The 22,694-nt window shown below is 47.3% G+C and overlaps 1 protein-coding gene across 2 annotated transcripts in view; it reads left to right on the top strand.

Moving 5' to 3' along the window:
• The window catches only part of SPINT2 (serine peptidase inhibitor, Kunitz type 2), a 30,845-nt gene extending 12,659 nt beyond the window's left edge, over positions 1 to 18,186 (top strand). Inside the window, exons 2-7 of one of the 2 annotated variants that reach the window (XM_059666701.1) lie at positions 10,520 to 10,690; positions 13,326 to 13,385; positions 14,532 to 14,585; positions 15,414 to 15,575; positions 15,915 to 15,953; positions 17,563 to 18,186. In XM_059666701.1, the coding sequence (XP_059522684.1) occupies positions 10,520 to 10,690; positions 13,326 to 13,385; positions 14,532 to 14,585; positions 15,414 to 15,575; positions 15,915 to 15,953; positions 17,563 to 17,729 (653 nt within the window). In that variant the 3' untranslated portion in view covers positions 17,730 to 18,186. The remainder of the gene's footprint in view (positions 1 to 10,519; positions 10,691 to 13,325; positions 13,386 to 14,531; positions 14,586 to 15,413; positions 15,576 to 15,914; positions 15,954 to 17,562) is intronic. The other variant, XM_059666702.1, reaches the window with a different exon arrangement.
• The last annotated feature ends 4,508 nt before the right edge of the window (positions 18,187 to 22,694 follow it).

Raw genomic sequence — 22,694 nt, 5'->3', positions numbered from 1 at the left:
GTCCTTGCTTTGCAGGGTTTTCAACATGCAAAAATTTTCATTACCACGCTTTCATGAAATAATTTCAGTCCCTTAACAACAGGCCTCAGAATACAGTAACCACAGTATAATAACTGAAAGTACATGGGTACAGGTTTCCCCTGCTAGTCAGTCAGTCCTACAGTCACAAATCACTATAAACCAAACGTACAGCAGTGATTGGTCCTTTCACATTTGTTGGTTCATATATAGCAAAGCATGTAGTTGTGTTGCCGCCTTGTTTCCCAGTGATAAACCTATGTGAATTTATATAAATGGTTAATCAGTAGAAGGAATTGGCCAAAAATAGATTCCAGTGCAGCAAAGAAAAAAAGTGATAATGCCAGAACTGAAATTCCAGTGGAGCATAAATGGAGTGACAGAATAACTAGCTGACTGTGGGAATGTTGACTCTACCTCCAGTGGAGAGACTGGATATGCCCCCAGCGGACCTTAGTGTGGGCCCACTTAGCAACAGAAATATGGCAAAAAGGATGAGTCACAGGGGAAGTAACACTGGCAAAAACCTTCACAAAAAAGTAACTCTCAGAGCAATTTATTTTTATTTTTTTTTAATCTTCACCTGAGTATATGGTTTTCATTGATTCTAGAGAGAGCAAGGTAGAAGAGAAAGAGAGAGAGAGACAGAGAGACAGAGAGAGAGAGAGAGAAACATTGATGTGAGAGAGAAACATCTATTGGTTGCTCCTGCTATGTGCCCCGACCGGAATCAAACCCTTTGAAACAGTCATATTTTTCCCCTGTTTATTTGCACGATTTCAATACTAGCATGCAAAGCAAGTACTACCTGTATGTTCTATTTGACCCATCATAAAAGAAGTTTACTGAAAAAATAAAAAAGGAGACATATGTAATACTCTTTGTAATACTTTAAGCAATAAAACAAAATTTTAAAAAAAGCATTATGAAGGCCGTAATATGGGAAATATTTATAAGTGAATAAAAGTAGTTTATAGGTTTGAACAAAATTATACTCAGGGTAGTGGTTGTCTTAGAATAGTAGAGTTATGTATAATCTCTATGTATGGTATATATATATATACATATGTTTTTTCAATTTTATAAACTTTCTGTAATTGTATTATATATTTTATTTGAAAAAAACAAGCAAAATAAATTAGAATGTCAAGGGGGGGAAAAGGAGACATATGTAATACTCTTTGCAATACTTTAAACAATAAAACAAAATTTAAAAAAAAGTTTACTGACATTTGCTCTAGAGAAACAGATGGTGGTTGGGAAGAAGAAGACCATTTCATGGCAGGCTTCAGGCTTGGGAGATGATTGGACTTTCTTATTAGGCCTATAGTGAGGCAAGGTGTTCTTTAGTTTATAGCACTCATGGGACTAAAAAGTGTATCGAGGACTAGAATCCTAGGCAAGTTATTTTTGTTTGTTTTAAAAGTAAACTGACTCATTCCCAGCTGGAATGGCTCAGTGGTTGAGCGTCAGCCTATGAACCAGGAGGTCACGGTTTGATTCCGGTCAGGGCACATGCCCGGTTGCGGACTCAATCCCCAGTAGGGGTTGTGCAGGAGGCAGCCAATCAATGATTCTCTCTCATCATTGATGTTTCTATCTCTCCCTCTCCCTTTCTGAAGTCAATAAGAATATATATTTTTTAAAAAAGTAAACTGACGCCCTGGTTGATTTGGCTCAGTGGATAGAGTGTTGGCCTGCGGGCTGAAGGGTCCTAGGTTTGATTCTGGTCGAGGGCACATGCCTGGGTTGCAGGCTCGGTCCCCAGTGGGGGTGTAGGAGACGGCCCAATCAATGATTCTCTCTCATCATTGGTGTTTCTATCTCTCTCCCTCCCTCTCCTTTTCTGTCTGAAATCAATAAAAATATATTTTTTGTAAAAAGTAAAGTGACTTTGGGTATGAAAACATGAGTAAAGAAAACACCAACTTCAATTCCACTTGTTCATTGCAAGTGGGATTGAAGCGAGGAGTATCCTATCTAATAAAGAGGGAATATGCTAATTGACCCTCATGTCATCACAAAAGATGGTGGTGCCCACAGCCAATAAGGAGGGAATATGCTAATTGAGTGCCCCACCCTCAAAGATGGCAGGACCCACAGCCACAAGATGGCCAGCAGGGGAGGGCAGTTGGAGGGGAACAGGCCAGCAGGGGAGGGCAGTTAGGGGCAACCAGGCCGGCAGGGGAGGGCAGTTGGGGGCGATCAGGCCAGCAGGGGAGCAGTTAGGCATCGATCAGGATGTCAGGGGAGTGGTTAGGGGGTGATCAGGTGGCAGACAGAAGCGGTTAGGGACAATCAGGCAGGTGAGTGGTTGGGAGCCAGCAGTCCCAGATTGTGAGAGGGATCGGGCCTAAACTGGCACTCGGGCATCCCCCGAGGGGTCCCAAATTGGAGAGGGTGCAGGCTGGGCTGAGAGACACCCCCCCCCTGCCCCGCCCCAGTGCATGAATATTTCCACTTTATCAATATTTTAGTCCTTTAAAATGTTATAATTTGATAAAGCTGAGAACTAGATACACCAGTGTTATGTTTTCTGTACTTTTTAGAATGTTTGAAATACTTTATTAAAGTAAACTTTAAACTTACTTTTCAGTCTGCACAGCTGTAGTTGTGCATTTTTGAAGAATAATTAGACACCATCTTCTTCAGCCTGTAAAATTAAATTAGATTGGTAGTGCCTGGGAGCATACCACCAGGCTAATGTTTCTGTGATGTCCTTGTTAGGAGATGACAGCAGATGGTTCCAGGCAGCTGCACACAGAGAGGAATTGTCTGAGCCATTGGCTAGGTGTCTTGGTTAAAGCTCTAGTGGTTTCAGAACCTGAGAAACCTGTTTTCATGACAGAGACCCAGCTATTTGGCAGTTTTGTAATAACCAATGTTCAAAATGCCTGCCCGGGTTTTATCATTAAACAGTTTATATTTCATGTAATGTGTGATTTTTAACCATTTTGGATGCTTTTCCAAAGGTATGTTATTGTTGAAGGCTGAAATTCCATTTTTGCATATTGTGAAGCGAGTACATCCAGATTTGGTTCCCTTCAGCTTTTCTTACTCTGCATTTTGAAAACAGAGTATTTAATATTTTTATCCTCGCCCACGGATATGCTTACTTATTTTACAGGGGCATGAGAGAGAGAGAGAGAGAGAGAGAGAGAGAGAGAGAGAGAGAGAGATATCAATTGGTTGCCCCCCATGTGGGCCCCGACCAGAAGATCAAACCCAACATAGGTATGTGCTCTGACCAGGAATTGAACCCACAACCTTTTGGTGTATGGGATGATGCTCCAACCAATTGAGTCACACAGGCCAGGGTGAAAGTGTTTAATTTTGCACTAGCATTTGTGAGCATACACGTCGGACTTAAGACATTTTTTTTATGATTGTTTCCTAACACTATTCTAAGACTCATTTTGTCATCTCCATAATAATATAATTATTCATTAACAAATAACGTCCTGAAAATTTGTCCAACCAAATCTCCCTCAGCATTGGCCAGTTCCTTTGGTATGATGTTGTCCCTGACCCTGTCACAGAGTGTGACTGAAAACAGGCCCAGCCAAGGGCCTGGCCTTGGTGACCCCTCAGATTGTGATAAAGGTCTTCAGGAATGTTGTGGCTTTTAGGCAACTTCAGGGTCATGTTTTTCCCAGTGCCTGGTACTGTAGTAGCTTTTTCAGTCCGAAGAGTCATTACAGTGGTGCTATCTAACCAGACCAGTATGAATTGAATGCATATCCAGGTCTGCTGCTCGCTTAGCTTAACCACCCCAATCAGGCCTGTGTCCTTATCTGCAAAGTGGGGATATTACTACATGATTCACAGTTTTATTGTGACAATTAGAAATAGTGCACATAATGTGCCTTGTGTACTGCTTGGTGAAAGCAATAAATGGGGTGGCAAGAAATAAGTAAAACTGCTTTTTGATTTTAATCTGGATACCAAAGTAGAGTACTTTACTTTTTTGTTTGTTTTGTTTTGTTAATTCTCACCTGAGGATATTTTCCCATTGATTCTTAGAGAGAGTAGAAGAAAGGGGAGGGACAGAGAGAGAAACACGATGTGAGAGGAACATATCAAACATCAATTGGCGGTGAGCCTACAACTGAAGTATGTGCCCTTGACCAGAATTGAACCCGGGACCCCCCAGTCCATGTGCTGATGCTCCATCCTCTGAGCCAAACCGGCTAGGGCTTAAGTTCTTTTAAGGAAGATAAATCGTGGAATCTGTCTTACATACTAAAAGTATTTCTGGTTTCTTGTACAAGCTTTTTGGAGAATAATGAAAGAAAATTTGTTATTATTATTTGGGATGAAAGTCAAGAATATATAGCCTGCGTTTCCTAAAGGGACACTGTCTTCTTTGAAACAAGCAAATAAAACAGATTTATTTTTCATGAGCTCATTTCTCTCAAGCCTAGAGAGTAAAAATGTATATCATAGAGGCGTAAAAGCATATGACAAAATGAGATTTTTCCACCATTTGGCTTCTATATTCACAGAAGCACTTGTCTTGATACAGTAAGTGGATGGTTAAATTTCATCTTAATTGAACCTCACTTTGGCCAATTAATCTGCTACTTAGAGCTCTTTTACTTTTTTCCCCCCAGATCTATTTTTATTGATTTTTTTTTTTTGAGAGAGAGGGAGTGAGAAATACCATTTGGCTGCCTCCTGCATGCCTACTACTGGGAATAGAGCCCATAACCTGTGCATATGCCCTGACTGGGAATCGAAAAAGTGACCTCTTGGTCCGTGGAACAACGATAAATCCACTGAGCCACACACCAGCCAGGCGCTCTTTTACTTTTACTTGAATAAAATTTGATTAAAAAAGAGATTACCGCCATAACCGGTTTGGCTCAGTGGATAGAGTGTCGGCCTATGGACTGAAAGGTCCCAGGTTCGATTCCGGTCAAGGGCATGTACCTGGGTTGCGGGCACGTCCCCAGTGGGGTGTGTGCAGGAGGCAGCTGATCGATGTTTCTCTCTCATCAATGTTTCTAACTCTCTATCTCTCTCCCTTCCTCTCTGTAAAAAATCAATAAAATATATTTTAAAAAAAAGAGAGAGATTACCTTTTTTCTCTTTTTATTATAAGAATTTTCAAATGTACACAACAAAGTAGTGAAAACAGTTTTATGAGCCCCCTCAAATCATCCCTTGGGTTCAACAATTACCAATATTCTCTCCAGATACGCTGTGATTTTTGTCTAATTTAGAGACAAAAGTAAAGTTTCCCCATCTCCTCCTACTCTACCCAAGGAACCTGGAAATAGGCTGCTTTTGAAACTGAAGCTATGAAATCAGTGTGTGATAATTGAGAGCAGCTGTCTGTGACAGATTAGCCTCCCAGGCACGAAAGATTAGTAAGGAAGGGACCAGCATATCCACAGAAAGAACATTTCAGTCAGGAAAGAAAGCATCTCTGAGGCAGACCCAAGAGAGAGGATGTGCCTGGGAATCCTACGGCAAACTTTTCTTAACCGCAAATCCAAGTGACCTTGTACATTTCAGCTTGCTTTCTGAGATGGTATGCTGATGAATGTACACATCTAACTGGCTTGACAGTTATTTTCTCAGTATCCTCTTGTGTGCTGTGGTAGCAGGGATCAGCATCCCTGTGGGTGTTGTCTGCCTGTATAGATGAGGGCTACATTCCAGGCAGTGTTGACTTCCTTCACCAAGGAAACTGCCATCCACCCTGAATAGGTGTTTTTTTTTCTCTTCTTTGCAGACACTGAGGCTTCCGTACCTGCACAGAGTGTGTGTATGGCATCTGTGCTTATGAGAAACCACCAAATTTTCACCCTTTATACTTTGGTCACCCTGTTGCGTTGGTGTCTGGTAGTTCTTACCTTGAGCTTCGATTGGCCCTCTCTCAGGTTTTGTTTTAATGGAGATGTAATTCGCATACTATGTAATTCACCCATTTAAAGTGTACAATTCCACCCTTAGCTCTTTGCCAAAAAGGCAGTACCTGGGCATGCTCTCCATCCAGGTAGTGTGCCCATGCCGTTCTCTTTCCTCTCTCCTTCCCCTACAGGCACAACCTCCTAAACTCCAAGGGACCCTATAAGACTTGCACCAGGGCGGTAATGGGCAGCAGCAGTTTGTCCTACGTAAATCCCCTGAACCTGTATTGACTTCCCAGTGAGCCAAAGCAGCCCAACCTAGCCTCATTTTCCCACCTGGTCCCTCTCCTGTTATTCTAGGCCCTTTCTTGTTTCACTGTCCCCAGTTTTAATAAATGTCCCCTAAAATAAAATGAAAAAAGGCAGTGCCTGGTACTGCTCAGGAAGCAAGGACACACAGCAATCAGGGTGCTTTCCGGGGCTCTCAGCTTAGCAGGACATCAGGCAGGCTGTTGCTGCCTTGAGCAGTTGGGTGCTCCCTTTCTTGATGATTTCCGTTTTTGTTTTTTTTTTAAATATATTTTATTGATTTTTTACAGAGAGGAAGGGAGAGAGATAGAGAGTTGGAAACATCGATGAGAGAGAAACATCGATCAGCTGCCTCCTGCACATCTCCTACTGGGGATGTGCCCGCAACCCAGGTATATGCCCTTGACCGGAATTGAACCTGGGACCTTTCAGTCCGCAGGCCGACGCTCTATCCACTGAGCCAAACCGGTTTCGGCTGATTTCCGTTTTGGGTCCTAAGTGGATCCTCACTGTCTTGTCTCATAGCTATGCTGCCACTGACATTTGGCCAGCCATATGTGTCAGGCAGAATCATTTACCAGAGAGCTCTCCCGCCTTGTTTCCTGTGGGTTGTATTAACGGGATATGTTTGTGACCTTTTTTGTTTGTTGGTTAATACTCATCTGAGGGTATTTCCTCCATCATTTTTTTAAAAAAAATTATTGATTTCAGAGAGGGAGAGAGAGAGAGAGAGTTAGAAACATCAACAATGATGAGAAAGAATCATGGATAGGCTGCCTCCTCCTCACCTCCTACTAGGGATCGAGCCTGCCAGCCAGGCATGTGCCCTTGACTGGTATCAAACCTGAGACCCTTCAGTTCTCAGGTCAACTCTCTGTCCACTGAGCTGAACCAGCGAGGGCCCTCTACTTTTTTAGAGTGGAAAGGAGGGAAGGCTTGGGGAGCAAGAGAGAGAGAAACATCGATGTGAGTCAACTGGCTGACCCCAATATGCACCCCAACCAGGGGCAGAGTGCGAACCCACAACCCAGGCACGTGCCCCTGACCTAGATGGGGTCCGGCCACCTGGACCCCATCTGTGCACAAATTTGTGCACTGGGCCTCTAGATGGACATATTTTGAACCCTTTGGTGCACTGTCAAACGCTCTAACCACCAAACCATGACAGCCAGGGCTGTTTTGTGACCTTTGGCACATTGTTGAAAGTACCTGCTCCAGGTGCACACCCAGCTGGTTCTGGTTGAAGTGTTATGGGCAAAAATTATCCCTATTTTTAAAAAGACTGCTTTATTAAAGTATTATTTACATACCAAAGGTCATTGGTACATTTACAAAATTGTATAATCCAATCATCCCCACAGTCCAATTTTGGAACATTTCCATCATCTCCAAAAGATTCTTGTGCCCATTTGCAGGGACTCAGCACCCCATCCCTCAGCACCGGAGACCATTAATCCACGTCTTACCCTAATGATTTGCCTATTCTGGACATGCTGTATGATTCTGTTCATATCACATGTCCAGATAAGGTATGTTTTAACTGGTGATTTCATTGATAGTTGCTTTGAAAGTAACAGTTTCTTACTTCAGAATATGCTTTTCCTGCTATACTAGTTACTTGTGATTTATTGATGTGTGTGTGTGGGGGGGTATTTTGCACAGCACCAACATTTTTTGTGCAAAGATTGATGTTTTTTGGAACATTTGGTTTCATGCTGACCGTCCTATATAATAAAAGGATAATATGCAAATTGACCCTAACAGCAGAACGACCGCTGGACCAGTCACTGTGAGGCACACTGACCACTTCTTGGTCCCTTTCCCTGGCCAGCAGGCTCTGATCGCCTAATGGCCACCTGTGGTGGGGGTGGGGCCGACCTCTCAGTCCCTTCGCCTGGCCGTCAGGCACCAATCACCTGATGGCGAATGGGGAACCGGGGGTTGGTGGCAGCAGGGGGCAGGGCCGGCTGCGGGCAGCTGGGAAAGATGGCCCTGATCGCAGGCCAGGCCCAGGGACTGTACCTGCACATGAATTTCGTGCACCGGGCCTCTAGTCTATATAGATAAAAAGCTAGTGACTGGAACGCCTTAATGACCAGAACGACTGGTTGCTATGACGCCCACTGCAGCCAGCCTCCCGCAGCCCCTCCCCCCAGCTGGCCCTGCCCCTGATCAGCCTCTCCCACCCCAATCAAGGGCAGGGTGGCCATCCCTCCCCCTGATTGCTCCCTGACCCCAATAGGGGCCGGGCTGGCTGGCCAACCTCCTTCAGCCCCTCTCCCTGCCTGGCCCCATCCCAGATCAGCCCCCCCCACCCTGATCAGGGTCAGGGCCGGCCAGCTGGCCAACTGCCTGTGGCCCCCCCAACCTCCCAGCCAGCTCTGCCGTCTATGGGCTCCCCACTCTGATTGGGCAGGGCCGGCTAGCCAACCACCTATGGCCCCTCCCCAGGCCACTGGCCCCCGATCGGCCCCCCCACCCCATTTGGGGGCAGGGCCAGCTGGCCCACAGCCCCTCCCCATGGCTGGCCCCACCCCCAACCAGCCCCCCCAATCAGGGGCAGGGCCCACTGGCCAATCACCCGTGGCCCCTCCCCCCAGCTGACCTCAAACCATCTCCTCCTCCCTCTGACAGGCCCGGCTCCAATTGGGGCCCGGCCACCTGGACCCCATCTGTGCACGAATTTGTGCACTGGGCCTCTAGATGTGACATATTTTGGAGACACAAGAGAAGCCAAATACTCTTCCTATGCTTTCTAGAGTCATCCTCTAGTTCAGTGGTCACCAACCAATAGTCCGCCGACCACTGGTGGTCCGTGAAGTCTGAAAGATTGGCAACTGCTGGTTTAAGGAAACTTTGGAGCAGCAATAGCCAACTGGTGGTCCGTGAGGTCCAAAAGATTGGCAACCGCTGGTTTAAGGAAACCTTTGGAACAGCGGTCGCCAACCTATGGTCCGCAGACCACTGGTGATCCGTGAGATCCGAAAGGTTGGCGACCGCTGTCCTAATTGGTGAAGTAAACCTAACAAACATGAAAACAACATGGAGCCAAGTGTTGGGCCCTGAGATATTTATCGAGCACCCTGTGCTAGGCTCCCTTTTGCCAGAGGTAGAGATCATGGAGGCCAGGATATAAGGAGAGGTAGTGTGGACTCATGATCACATGGGAAGGTTGAGTCACCTGGCTTTTTTTTTTTTTAATATGTTTTTATTGATTTCAGAGGGAGGGAGAGATTTAAACATCAATGATGAGAGAGAATCATTGCCGCCTACAAGAGCTGTACTGAGGATCAAGCCCACAACCCAGGCATTTGCCCTGACTGGGAATCAGCCACGCCAGCCAGGCTATCTCTTACTTTTTTTTAAGAGAGGGAGCAGATTGCTAGACCTTTCTCAGGCATATGCATCTGGCTGGAATTTTATAACATTGTTTTGTTTCCCTTGTACAAGAGCAGGCCAGATTTGGTGTGCTCAGGTGGAAGCAAAGGAGTGACCTGAGTTGCCCTTGGAGCTGGGGGTTGGCAGTTGGGGGAGCTAGAGTTGGGTAGTTCTTTCTGAGGCTCTGTGGTAGTTTAAGTATGAAGCGGCGTGCTGGGTCAGAGAGTGGGTAGGAAAGGTTAAGAGAGTTCCTCTTGAGAGGTGCTAAGAGTGCTAGTGTGCTTTCTTCCTGCTCTCCCATCATCGCCAGTGCTGGCTTTTCAGCACTCAGCTCCCCTAGGCCCATTGTGATGGGACACACATTCAGAAGGACCTTGATATCTGTTTTTTGCATCTGAACATCAATTTCTGTACTGGATATGTGCGTCTTTGATAATGGGGGCAAGGACAGAACCAACATGCAACTGAAATACAATTCGGTTGAGTGGGTTGGCCCTGCCCCCAAATGGGGTGGGGGGGCCGATCGGGGGCCAGTGGCCTGGGGAGGGGCCATAGGTGGTTGGCTAGCCGGCCCTGCCCAATCAGAGTGGGGAGCCCATAGAGGGCAGAGCTGGCTGGGGGGTTGTGGGGGCCGCAGGCAGTTGGCCAGCTGGCCGGCCCTGACCCTGATCAGGGTGGGGGGGGCTGATCTGGGATGGGGCCAGGCAGGGAGAGGGGCTGAAGGAGGTTGGCCACTCCTTTGTCATTAGATGATGTGCTTCTTTCCTGTACAAGGAAGGAATCACCAAGGAGGGCCTGATGGTGACGTTGTAGAAACAGCTCATGGAGGAACTGTGCTGGACTGGCCCTCATGTTGGGGCTTGGGACGACTGTGGGCCTCCTCCTGCAGGTCTGGGCATGTTCTCTGTTGCTGGGATTGCCATGCCAAGGTAACTGGTGTGTGCTTTGTGTTTTAGACTTTTGCCAAGTTCCGAAGGTAGTGGGAAAATGCCGGGCCTCCATGCATAGGTGGTGGTACAATGCCACTGGTGGATCCTGCCAGCAGTTTGTATATGGAGGCTGTGGTGGGAACAACAATAATTACCTGACCAAGGAGGAGTGTCTTGAGAAATGTGCTGATGTCACAGGTAAGATGGTGGAGTTGAGGATATGTTACATTTAGAGTCGGTTTATTCATTGGGATGTGGGTGCCTTTTGCTCTTCACCAGTTCTTCATAGCTGGACTTGGGGGATGTTTTAAAAATCGGAAGAAACAGGCACAGTGCGAAGGTTACCAACACAGTGGTTTCACAGTGGTCCTCTCCGTCCTCTTCCCAGAAAGGGGAGAGTAGGCAGCCAGCTGGGGTGGGGGCAGGACTACGTCTTCTCCGTGATTTCCTTTCTCCCACTACTGAGTGCAGGTTCCACACCAGACCTCACACAGGAGGAAGTGACTTCCCCTTGAACAGAGTCCAATGTTCAATCAGGTAGGCTGCCCCAATTGCTCCCTGGACATTTGGGTTATTTTTGCCTCTGGAGCAAATGACTTGAGGAGCTCACCCATCCAGCTGAGTTCTGAGTCAAGTTAAAACTAGAACAGCCTGGCCAGCATGGCTCAGTGGTTGAGCATCCACCTATGAACCAGGAGGTCACAGTTCGAGTCCCCATCAGGGCACATGCCTGGGTTGCGAGCTTGATCCCCAGTAGGATGACGATTCTCTCTCATCATTGATGTTTCTATCTCTCCCTCTCCCTTCCTCTCTGAAATCAATAAAAATATTTTAAAAATCAAAAAACCTAGAACATACATCCTTTTCCCAGCCCTCACTTGCAAGGGATTCTGTGGAATCAAGATAACATTGACCCTGAGAGCCTCACAATTTGAATAAAAACTTAACTCCCACAACAACCTGCACTGGCTCTGAACTGAGCCTCGAGGGACCTCTTGATGGCAATGAGACATTGGACCTCTGGGGCCTGGTCCCTCCCAAGTACTCCAGAGAACCCAAACTGTTAAATGTTTTCATTGACAATCTCTCTAACATTGTTATGTGACTTCCCTCATCTGTTCTTGATGGCTTGGCATCGACATTAGGGCTCGATTCTGATTCTGTGTCAGGATGTGCTGGTGCCTTTACTGCTCCCTGCATACCGCCAGCCTGTGAGCCTGTGTCCCGCCTCCTTGTGCAGTTTTTCTCTCTCCTCACTCGCCGGCTGTAATCTCTCTTGGCTTTGCACTCTGCATTAAAAAATCAGATAACCTTATTAAAGTTATATGTAAAGGGGGTGGAGGGTAGTGGCCTTGGCTATAACTTGAGATTTGAAACAGTGCTGAATACACAAGCCCACCAGTGACTGAGTGCCTTGAACACTTTGCTGATCTTTGTGTGCTTGGTGCCCAGTAGGCACTCAGCAAGTGTTTGGAGAGCTGGGGTATTGTTTTTGGATCATACAGGCAAGCTTTTCACCGTTCAGGGAGCAACTGGCAACCTTACCAGATGGTGACTGAAGAAAATAGCATTTATTGTAATTTTCCATCATCAGCTGGGATCCAATGTTGGGGGAGGGACTAAGGGGAAATAATTTTGCTACCTTTTCTGTCCCTTCCTCATTGATTTGACTGTAGGAAGTGTACCTGCCCATTCTGATTGCTTCTCATTTTCTCAGGAAGAGAGTTGTTTTTAACAATGCAAGCAGCAGACACTAGGCATTAAGACAGGAGGTCACTACAAGGGGTCAGGGATGGTTGTGTTTGGCTGGGAGAAGACAGAGCTATCTTTGTTTAGAGTCTGACCCTAGTCTTAAGGGCCTAGAAAGCTCTTTTATTGGCACCCAAGCATGTCTCCACTGCATGTCTCTTGAGGATCTCTTGTGAGTCTGTGTAATAACTCGAACTGCCAGAGCCGCTAGGCACTGGGGCCTTTGCCAGCAAGTTCTCTCCCAGGCAGGCAAGCTCTGTGGGGAACCACATGATAATGAGAATGCCAGTTTATTAATTTATACTGAAAACCAGAACCTCCCAGGGGACCAGACACTCAGGTCCGTGTGCCTGTACCTGTAGTCCACATAGGCAGTCCTCTCAGCCAACTTCCCAGAAGATTGCTAGATGAGGAGTGAGGCAGAACAAGGGGAGCTGGTTTGTGACATGAATGTTTAATGGCATCTGGTCAGGCCAGCCTCGTGCCTCTCCAGAAAGTCTGTTGGGACTAGTAGGAAGGCGGGAAGCCAGGGTCACTCCCTCCTGCACCCTGCCAGCACTCTTTTTTTTTTTTTTTTTTGCCAGCACTCCTTTTTGTGCTTCCTTAAGTGGCTAGCCACTCTACCTCACACCCTTAACTATGTATGTGTGTGTAAGAGAGGGAGGGAGAGAGAGGGAATATACATAACATAAATTTTACCATTTTAACCATTTATAAGTGTACAATTTGGTGGCATTAAGTACATTCTCATTGCTGTGCACCCCCTTAATTTTTTAGTCATTAGATAGGTTATTGCAGTTAACAGGATATTTGGCCTTGTAAGCCATATTATCTTTTTACATTCACTTCACACATCTTTGCTCCAATTACTAGCAGGTTGATCTTAAAATTTAACCCACAAGGACAGTCTTGGTTCCTTATTTCTAAGTTCTGGCAGGCTTGTGGTCCAGTGTGCTCACAGAAAGGTCCACATAAAGGAGAAACGGGAGTCTCCGTGAAGCTCAGTGTTACGCCTTGTTTTGTTTCACTGGATAGCTTGAAGGGAGGGGGACTTTCTCACTATGGTTTATTTGTCTCTTTGTAGAGAACACTAGTGATGGTCTGGCCACCAGCAGGAATGGAGCAGATTCCTCAATCCCAAGTGGTAGGTTTTTAAGAGACCCAGGATGGAATGAGGGCTGTCCAGATGGGGAACTGTGAAAGGATATTTGTAATCTGGGACTTGTACATAAGCTTCCACCTCCTGGTTCTTCTGTTCACTCACCATTGGCAAACAGGGGCTCTGCCTAGGCTGCCACCTTCTGGCTCCTTAACAGAAAGGAGAGCTGGGGGAGTCTGCAGTGCTTCTGAGCTGGCCTCAGCTTCCTCCTGTGGGTCAGGGAATTGTGATCACTGCCCATGTGACACAGGCCCTTCCTTCTCTCTAGGCTGGCCTCTGCTGTCTCATTGCTCGCCCCACCTCTCCTCGCCTGTTCTGTCTCCTCTGCTTCCTGTGCTAAGAGTACTCCTCTGCCACCTGCCTCCGTTCCCACTAGTTCTTGATCTTGAGCTTTGTGTTAGCTTGCTTTGTACTGCTGACAGCAGCTACCCCATTCCTCCTTTATGCTTAAAGGGCTCTGCCTCAGGCCGCTGGGGTGAGTGGTATAAATGCACTAGCAAGTTCAACCTAGCTTTCCCGAAGGCCAGTCCCTAGGCGATGGGTCCTGCTAGGCAAGTCGTTCAGCTCCCGCCCAGTTGAAGGGCAACCCCCTCTGACTGTGACACCAGCACTTGTGGGAGAGTGTTTATTCTGTGACTTGCAGAATACTGAAAGTTAGGCTAGAGCCACTTTCCAGTTTTGCTAGGCCAGGAATCCTGTGACCATCCTGGCCATCACTTTCCTGGGCTCCCTATTCCCAGTCTGGCCTCTCCAAGGCCATCCAGAACCCTGGGACACTTGCATAATAACTGGTGTCAGTCCTGTTTCAGAAGAAAATTTCCCCCAGGAGAGTAAGGGAGGGGCCTCCTCGCTGTGTAGAGAGTGAATACGACCAGCTTCCTCATCACCCCAGAAATTGTGACTGGGATTAGTTTCCATAGCAACCCCTGGAGTGGCAGGCGGGCCTCCCCATTTAGCATTCATTTGGTGTGTGCTATGGAACCCATTGGCACTGGAGGTAATGGTGCAAAGCTGCCCACATAGGGTGCCAGTGTCCACACTCTCTCAGTGGGCCCTTTTAGACTCAGCCCCCATCAGACCACATGTCCTGTGTCCATCCCAGCCTCCCTGATACAAATGTTTGTGTTTTAGGTCCCAGAAGACAGAATTTTGATGACCCCTCTGGTGATATTTTCAACTATGAAGGTATAACATTTTTTAAAATTCATTTTTTTATTTTAGATGATAGAAAGTATAACTTTTTTAAAAAATATATATTTTATTGATTCTTTATAGAGAGGAAGGGAGAGAGATAGTTAGAAACATCGACGAGAGAGAAACATCGATCAGCCGCCTCCTGCACATCTCCTACTGGGGATGTGCCCGCAACCCAGGTACATGCCCTTGACCGGAATCGAACCTGGGACCTTTCAGTCCGCAGGCCGACGCTCTATCCACTGAGCCAAACCGGTTTCGGCGGAAGTATAACTTTTAAAAAATACTTTTATATGGGCAAAATGTATTTTTGGTAGAGACCTAGTTAGCTGGAAATGAGACAGTGGAGGATCTCCACTAAGGAAATTGTAGCGTGGAGCTTCATGGCCTTTCCTAGGTGGCGTCGAATGCACGAGGATGCCCAGGGTAGCAGGCAGCAGGGCATGCACAGCGTGCTGCAGGAAGCTGTGCTCCAGAAAGGCAGTCCAGAGTGCAGGCCCAGCCTCAGAGTCCCTGACTGTGAAATAAGGGGTCTAGGACAGATCGCTTAGAGATCAAGTTAATACATGGAAAGTACCCAGAACAGTGCCTGGCATAGAGGAATCACCGTTATAACATAGTCTGACTGTAAAGAGAAAGATACTAGAAATGTGGGGGAGGGTGTCTAACGGCCAAACTAGCCACTTCTGTAGTTTACCAGTTTCTGTAGCAGACAGTTCTCCCTTGGCTAGCAACTGTGTGACTGCCCTGGAACACTCTAGCTCCATCTGCCTTCCCTGGGCCCTACTCATTTGTGCTCCTCGGCTCTCCCGCTCCCAGAATACTGCACTGCCAAGGCGGTCACTGGGCCTTGCCGCGCATCCTTTCCACGCTGGTATTTTGATACCGAGAAGAACTCCTGTGATAACTTTATCTATGGAGGGTGCTGGGGCAATAAAAACAACTATCTCTCCAAGGAGGCATGCATGAGCCGCTGCGTAGGTGAGTCTGTCTGATCCTGGATCCAAGAAGCAATGGTGGGTGGATGGCCCTCCCAGAGTTCGTCCCTATCCCTAAACTGAGGCCCTAGAAAGGCTGTCATCTGGCCTCCATCTTTCTCTGGCTCCCTATTGGGGAACAGGTGGGCTTTGGCCTTGGCTATTGGGCAGACATGTCCTAGGTCCCCACCAAGGTGACAAGGCCTTAAAGACCTCAGAAGAGCTGGAAGAGGAAGTGCCTCAGAAGGATTCTGCCATGAAGTCCCAGGGCCGAGGGGGATCTTCAGGTGGCGACAGCTTTGAGGGAGGAGGACTGACCTCAAGGTTGTGTGTTCTCTTCCAGGCAAGCAGCTGTATCCTGTCCTGCCCCTGAGCACTAAAGGTAAATGGCCGTCTACCCTCCCCCACTTGCCTGCCTGCCTGCCTGCCTAAGCTCAGCTGTGGTTTGCAGGCTCATGTTGTCTTAGACACATCATTCTTCACCATAAACATCTTTAGGTAGAAAGTCATGTTTCTGCACAAGAATAGCCAGGCAGCTTGGAGCATGTTGATGTTTGTCCCACCACAGAGTGTACATAGCGGGGGCTGGGAGTGAGGCAGCTGGGGATGACTGGAGGAGGCAAGTCCTGCTGGTAGGCATGCGGGGATCTGCTGCACACAGGCCTGAGTCTGACTCCAGGTTTGGAGGGAACTTTGCTTTGTGGGGTGTACAGAGTTGGTCATGGGTGATAGGAAGGAAGTTGGAAACCTCGCTGTATGCTAGGCACAGCCAGTGCTGCTGTCCCCAAGCAGTATGGTCAATAGTCTGATAAGGAGGCTGGGCCTCTCGCTTCTGTTTCTGATCTGAGCCTGTCATGGAGGATAGTGTTTGCACAAAGGACCTGTCACACTGGTTTGGCTTCTTTTCACCTGTTGCCCTGGTAAGGAATCCCAACCTGGCCTGCTGCCTGCTCTATTTTAGAGGAGGGGTGAAATGAACTGGTTTGCCAGGCCCAGGCTGAATGCAGCCCAGCCCATATCTGGAGTGCTGGTGGGGTAAAGATGGAGAGGGACTCACCCCTTTCTGATTCTGTAGCCAAGTGGGGAAAGGGAACCAGGTAGCGGCCACAGGAGCCACATTCCTTTAGTGCAGTGATGGCGAACCTTTTGAGCTCAGAGTGTCAGCATTTTGAAAAACCCTCTTAACTCTGGTGCTGTGTCACATATAGAACTTTTTTTTTTTTTTTGCATATAGAACTTTTTTGATATTTGCAACCATAGTAAAACAAAGACTTATATTTTTGATATTTTATATATTTAAATGCCATTTAACAAAGAAAAATCAACCAAAAAAATGAGTTCGTGTGTCTCCTCTGACACGCATGTCATAAGTTCGCCATCACTGCTTTAGTGGAACCCCACCTGGAAAGAAAGCATCTTCAACAACCAGTAGGATGACCAATGTTAAATTTTCTAGGGCCATTAGAAGCAGTAGGGTCCCCTCCCGGCACTGCTCCAATGACACCCTTGCCTCCACTCTTACCTCATTCCACAGGCAGCCTCCCAGCCACCTGTAGCCCGCCTTTCTCTGTGGCTGGTTGCGGGTGGTATATGAACACATAGCCTGGGGTTTTATGTTTCTACACACCCCAGACATGTATGCTCTTTACATCTTGGTGTGCAAGGGCTTAGGACTCCTATACAGCTTGCTCCTGAGCAGTGGAGGGAAATAGAGAGTTGAAGTGAGGCTGTTTGTTCAAAAAGAAGGCATACAGTTGCTCTTTGTCGGAATATAAATGGCACCTCCCTGTTTCAGGAACCAGCTTCTTAGGACTGTAGGGACTCTCCTGATGACCTCCCTGGTGGGCCATGTCAGTTCTCCAGACTCCCAGGCTGGGCGGAGGGATGTTAGGCACAAGGGATGCTGGTCCTTACCGTCAGCCCCTAGGGCACCTGTGTCGCTCCTAAGCTCTGTGCTGCCCTACTGGTTCTGAGGCCTCTCTCATCCCCAGTGGTGGTCCTGGCGGGGCTGTTCGTGATGGTCCTCATCCTCCTGCTGGGAGCCTCCGTGGTCTGCCTGATCAGAGTGGCGCGGAGGAACCAGGAGCGCACCCTCCGCACTGTCTGGAGCTCTGGGGACGATAAGGAGCATCTGGTGAAGAACACATATGTGCTGTGAACGCCCTGTCACCAAGAGGCCACGTCTCTTCAGGATTCAGGACCCCCTGCCGATGAAGAGAACCTGGGGGTGGGGGCACAAATGTAGAAAGTGTGTGTGCTTTTTAAAATAGAGTGATTGATTTGTATTTTTGTGATCATTAGGGCTTTTGGTCTGTTTGTTACTTCAGACGTTAAGAGGGCTTCCTGGTCCTCTGGGCAGGTTTGCTTTGTTCACATTTGGGTGGCTTGGCCCCAGACCAGAGTCAGTTCCTCTTTGATTTCTTTACTCCATGTATAGTTTTCTTTGTCTATGTTGAAGCCTTTTGCCTCCTTCCCCATCATAGAAATTTTCTTTGTTTGGTTTGTGGGTTTTTCTTTTTTTAAGTAAACAAATAAAAAGGTTTTTTTATTAGAATTCTGAAAGGAAGAGAGCAAAATGTACCAGTTCAATAAAAAGGGTCTTCCCTTTTAAAATATATTTCAGCATGTGCTTTATTTCTTTATGGGACTGCTAATTTAAACTCTACCAAAATTATCACAGGACACTACATGAGATGTCCCATTCTAGAAACAAACTTTTTTTTTTTTTTGAAACAAACCCTTTTAAAAAGAGCATCTTTCAGATCTTTTTGAATGAAATATATCTTGCATTATACATGAGTGCCCATGAAGTTTTATCAAACAACACAGCCTTACCACCCATGGTGAGCTCTGGGTGTTTGTTTCTTTGTTGTTGGTGGTATTTTCTATTCTAATTCTCTTGTTTAAATTCTGGCCATATCTCACTGAATAAGAGCAGGAGGGTTGCTCTTTAATTGAGCAGGTTTTTAGGGAGAGTGGAAGAGAGAGGGGAAGGCAGAGAGAAACACATAGATTGGTTGCCTACTGCATGTCGGGGCCTGGGCTGGGGAGGAGCTTGCAACCAAGGTACATGTTCTTGACCAGAATCAAACCCGGGACCCTTTGGTCCACAGGCCAACACTCTATCTACTGAGCCACACTGGGTAAGGCTGATTTTTTTTTTTTTTAAATATATACTTTATTGATTTTTTACAGAGAGGAAGGGAGAGAGATAGAGAGAAACATCGATGAGAGAGAAACATCGATCAGCTGCCTCCTGCACATCTCCCACTGGGGATGTGCCCACAGCCCAGGTACATGCCCTTGACCGGAATCGAACCTGGGACCTTTCAGTCCGCAGGCCGACGCTCTATCCACTGAGCCAAACCGGTTTCGGCTGATTTTTTATTTTTAAATGACCCACTAAAATGGATCACTGCTTTGCACAGGAGGGTTGGAATAAGGATGCATCCTGTTCAGGGGAAGACCGAGACTTTCCTAAAATTGGAGTGGTTCTAACCAAGATCACTTGGGCCTCATGATTTTCATCTTTTCCTGCAGTTGTATAGTTTTCTCAGGTCTCCCATGAGTCCCTGTATTGAAATGGGGACAGGGCTAAATTCAGCCCCCAGGCTGTCCTGATTCTGCTGCCTATCTGGGTGTTCCCTTCCTATCTTGACTCTGGAAGCCACTTTCCTCCCCTCTATCTTCCAAACATATAGTCCTAAACACAGCAGAATCCAGGCAACCCACAGCATTAGGTAAAATTTCCCAGGGTTGAGAGACCAAAGAAAAAGGCTAATAACGCCATCAGTACATCAAAGAGTTTTTTAAGGGAACTTGGAGCCTATCTTGAGCAGCAAGAGGTCCTGAAGGCACTGAAGAATTCTATTGAACAGGGCAAGATGACAAAGGTACTGGGGGTGACTTGTTTCAGGTAAAGGAAAATGGCTTATTATGCTTGCCTGGGACAAGCAATGGCCTATTCCAGGAACCAGCTCTAGTGGGGTATAGAGGAGGTGACCATCAGTCAGCCTCTGTTCTAGCTGGGCAAATTGGTCACATCAAGGAACATGTTCAGTCTCCACCTGCCTTCGTGACTCAGGAGGCTGGACTCTGGCTCGGGAATGGGCAGAGGTACTTGGCCAGCCTGTGTGCCCTATGCAACCTGACAGTTCCAATTTTTCTTTGGCTGCTCCTTGGAACAAAATAACTAATAAACTTCTTCCTAGAAATCTTTCGGGCCAAAAAGGACACATTCTGTACATTGGAAGGAAGATCTGCATCCATCAGGGCTTAAAAATCTATTCCAGAAGCAAGTTGGCAAATACCTCATCTGCTCCTTCCTGGCCTCCCTTGTCCATGGTAGGTGTTGCTCATGGATTCTGGCATTTTCCCTGCCAAGCCTTTCAGTCATTGCAGTTGACTCAGTTGGTGAGCAGGAAAGCCTGCACTGCCCTACACACATCGGGAACCCCAAATGGGAGAGCCTGTGGTCCAGAGAAAGGGCATATGCATTGGGAAGAGGCTGCCCACCAGTCCAGGTATTCAGTAGTGGATAGCTCACTTAACTGCTTTGAACCTAGAGTTTCCTCACCTGTAAGATAGTGAGGAAACTAAGATAGGTGGAGATGAGGGTAACATGAGATCACATGGCAGGTTGCCCATGGGACGTGCTCAGCAAGGAAGCCTCCTTCAGGGAAGGGGCTGGTTTCCGCCTCTGCCCACATACCTACTTGTTTCTCAGTAGTGGGTGGCTCTCCCTAGACCTACCCTGCCACCATGAGCAATCATTAAATCCACGTAAGTCTTCATCTTCAGGAACCTCAAACTCACTGATGCCTTGGAACTAGGAGAAGGCCTTTCTCCACCTACAAGCATTGCCACCTTTAAACCTTAGTTACATGAAAGTGTTGTGTTTGGGTTTTTTAAGAAAATTGGGAATCTTTTACTGCTGTAGGAAGAGCATGTAAATTTTCTTAACACCATCAAGACTAGTTGAGCTTTTGAGGGCTTTATGTTTCTGACACAGAAGTTCTCACTATGACTTGCTTCTGTCAAAATATGTCCCGTTTGTCTCACGGTGAGGGAGGCCCCAGGGCCCACTTGCTCCTGTAGATTGACTACTGGTGGTGCCACCCTGCGCTTTTCAGGTGTGGTGCTGCCGTGCCAGGCTGGTCAGCCACTTTCTGCCATGCCATGGATTCGACTGGCTGGACCATTGACAGGCTGACAATGGTGTTCTTTTTCTTGCAAAGGCTGCCCAACAATGGGCCAATAGCCAAGTTACTCAGTAGACACTTCACAGCCTTTGGCCTCATTAAGTGAAATGGACTTTTTAAAAAAATCACCTCACAAAGATCTCACTTCCTCCTGGTCCATATACCTTAGGGAGGCAATTTGGTCACTGACTGGCAGTTCCCAGAAAGGGCCTTCCTATGGTGGCTGTCCCTGTACATTTGTAAAAATACTTGTTCCACTCATATCTGACCCAAACAGAAGGTCTGGGTATGAGTAAGTGTTGATAGAAGAAGTGAAGCTATACCTACTGGGATGGGATACACACTGATTTCAAGTCCTTGGAGGAGGCCTTAGACCCTAGGAAGTGGGGGTGGAGGGAAAGGTGCAGTCAGAGCCTTCTCTGTCCTCTCGATCTAACACCAAATCCTGGCCAATCACCTGGTCCACCTGAGCCCTGCAGCATCTGCAGCTGGCAACGTGACTGACAGGCATGACTAGTCCTGACAAATTCTGTGCCTAATCCCATCAGTAGCAGCTTCTGAATGCAGGCTCCACCTCTAGACATTTATAAACACAGACCTGCACAGCCTTGTCCTAATCTGGCTGATGAAATCACACACTGCTGCCTGAGCACCCCTGGGTTATGCCATGTATGGCAATGGAGGCTGTAACTACTCAGTGGCACTGCCCATGTGGTTTAACCAAACCAAGGTAGTGTTCCAAGTCAAGTTCAACAACAAATCCTGAACTGCTGTGCCCTATGCCCCAGCAGTCTGTGCTTTTGTGTGTGGGAAAGAATGAGTCATAATGTCTCTTCATGGGGCATGAGGGCTGCTTTCAAGCTTCGTGATTATTAGCATGACATGGAAGATCAGGGCACCCTGCCCTCCCTGTGGGTCCTAACAGATGACAGCCTGACACTATATCCTGGAATGAGTCCTGCTCATTCACAACCAGACGGCAGATTGGCCTCTCAGCAACAAGACCGACCCACTGCTGTTTGGAGTCCTGTTAACTGTAGCCCTAATTAAATGCTGTATGAGAAAACTGAACAAATATGGCCCCAGCCCTTGTTAATCAGTGACTGACAGAATGGCATGTTCATGTGAAAATTCATCAAAAAGCAGAGCGAGCCCTGACCGGTTTGGCTCAGTAGATAGAGCGTCGGCCTGCGGACTGAGGGGTCCCGGGTTCAATTCTGGTCAAGGGCATGTACCTTGGTTGCGGGCACATCCCCAGCGGAGGGTGTGCAGGAGGCAGCTGATCGATGTTTCTGACTCTCTATCTCTCCCCTTTCCTCTCTGTGGAAAATCAATAAAATATATTTTCAAAAAGCAGGGCGAGCAGGCTGTTGGTAGAAACAATACTCTGTGCTGCTATAGATCTTTCTGGGTGTGCCAAAATGCATGACCCTGACAGTTGTTTACCTCGGCCAGTGGTCGGCAAACTGCAGCTCACGAGCCACATGCAGCTCTTTGGCCCCTTGAGTGTGGTTCTTCCACAAAATACCGACTTCTGCACATGGGCCATGAAGTTTCAATTGCACTGTACGTGCTTGCACATGGTATTTTGTGGAAGAGCCACACTCAAGGGGACAAAGAGCCGCATGTGGCTCACGAGTCACAGTTTGCCGACCACGGACCTAGGCCATTTCCCGGTTTGCAGTGAGCACCTTGAGGGATGAGGAAACGGCTCCAAAGAGCACACTTGTATATTGCCTACTATAAGGTGGAAGGCCCCCAAGCTCAGTGTCCCACTCTTGTAATGCAACCCCCTGCATGTGGAGGGCCCATTTGGACCCTCCATTTTGTCCCCATGTGGCAAGGGAAACCAACACAGATACTGATGCTTATGTGTCTTGCTGTGAGTAATAAAGCCTTTTATCTCTGACCCAAGAGTCTGG

This window comes from Myotis daubentonii, chromosome 15 (assembly GCF_963259705.1).
Source record: "Myotis daubentonii chromosome 15, mMyoDau2.1, whole genome shotgun sequence".
In the NCBI taxonomy this organism is placed as follows: domain Eukaryota; kingdom Metazoa; phylum Chordata; class Mammalia; order Chiroptera; family Vespertilionidae; genus Myotis; species Myotis daubentonii.
Note: the sequence above shows the minus strand (reverse complement) of the source record. Positions and strands in the feature narration are given on the sequence as shown.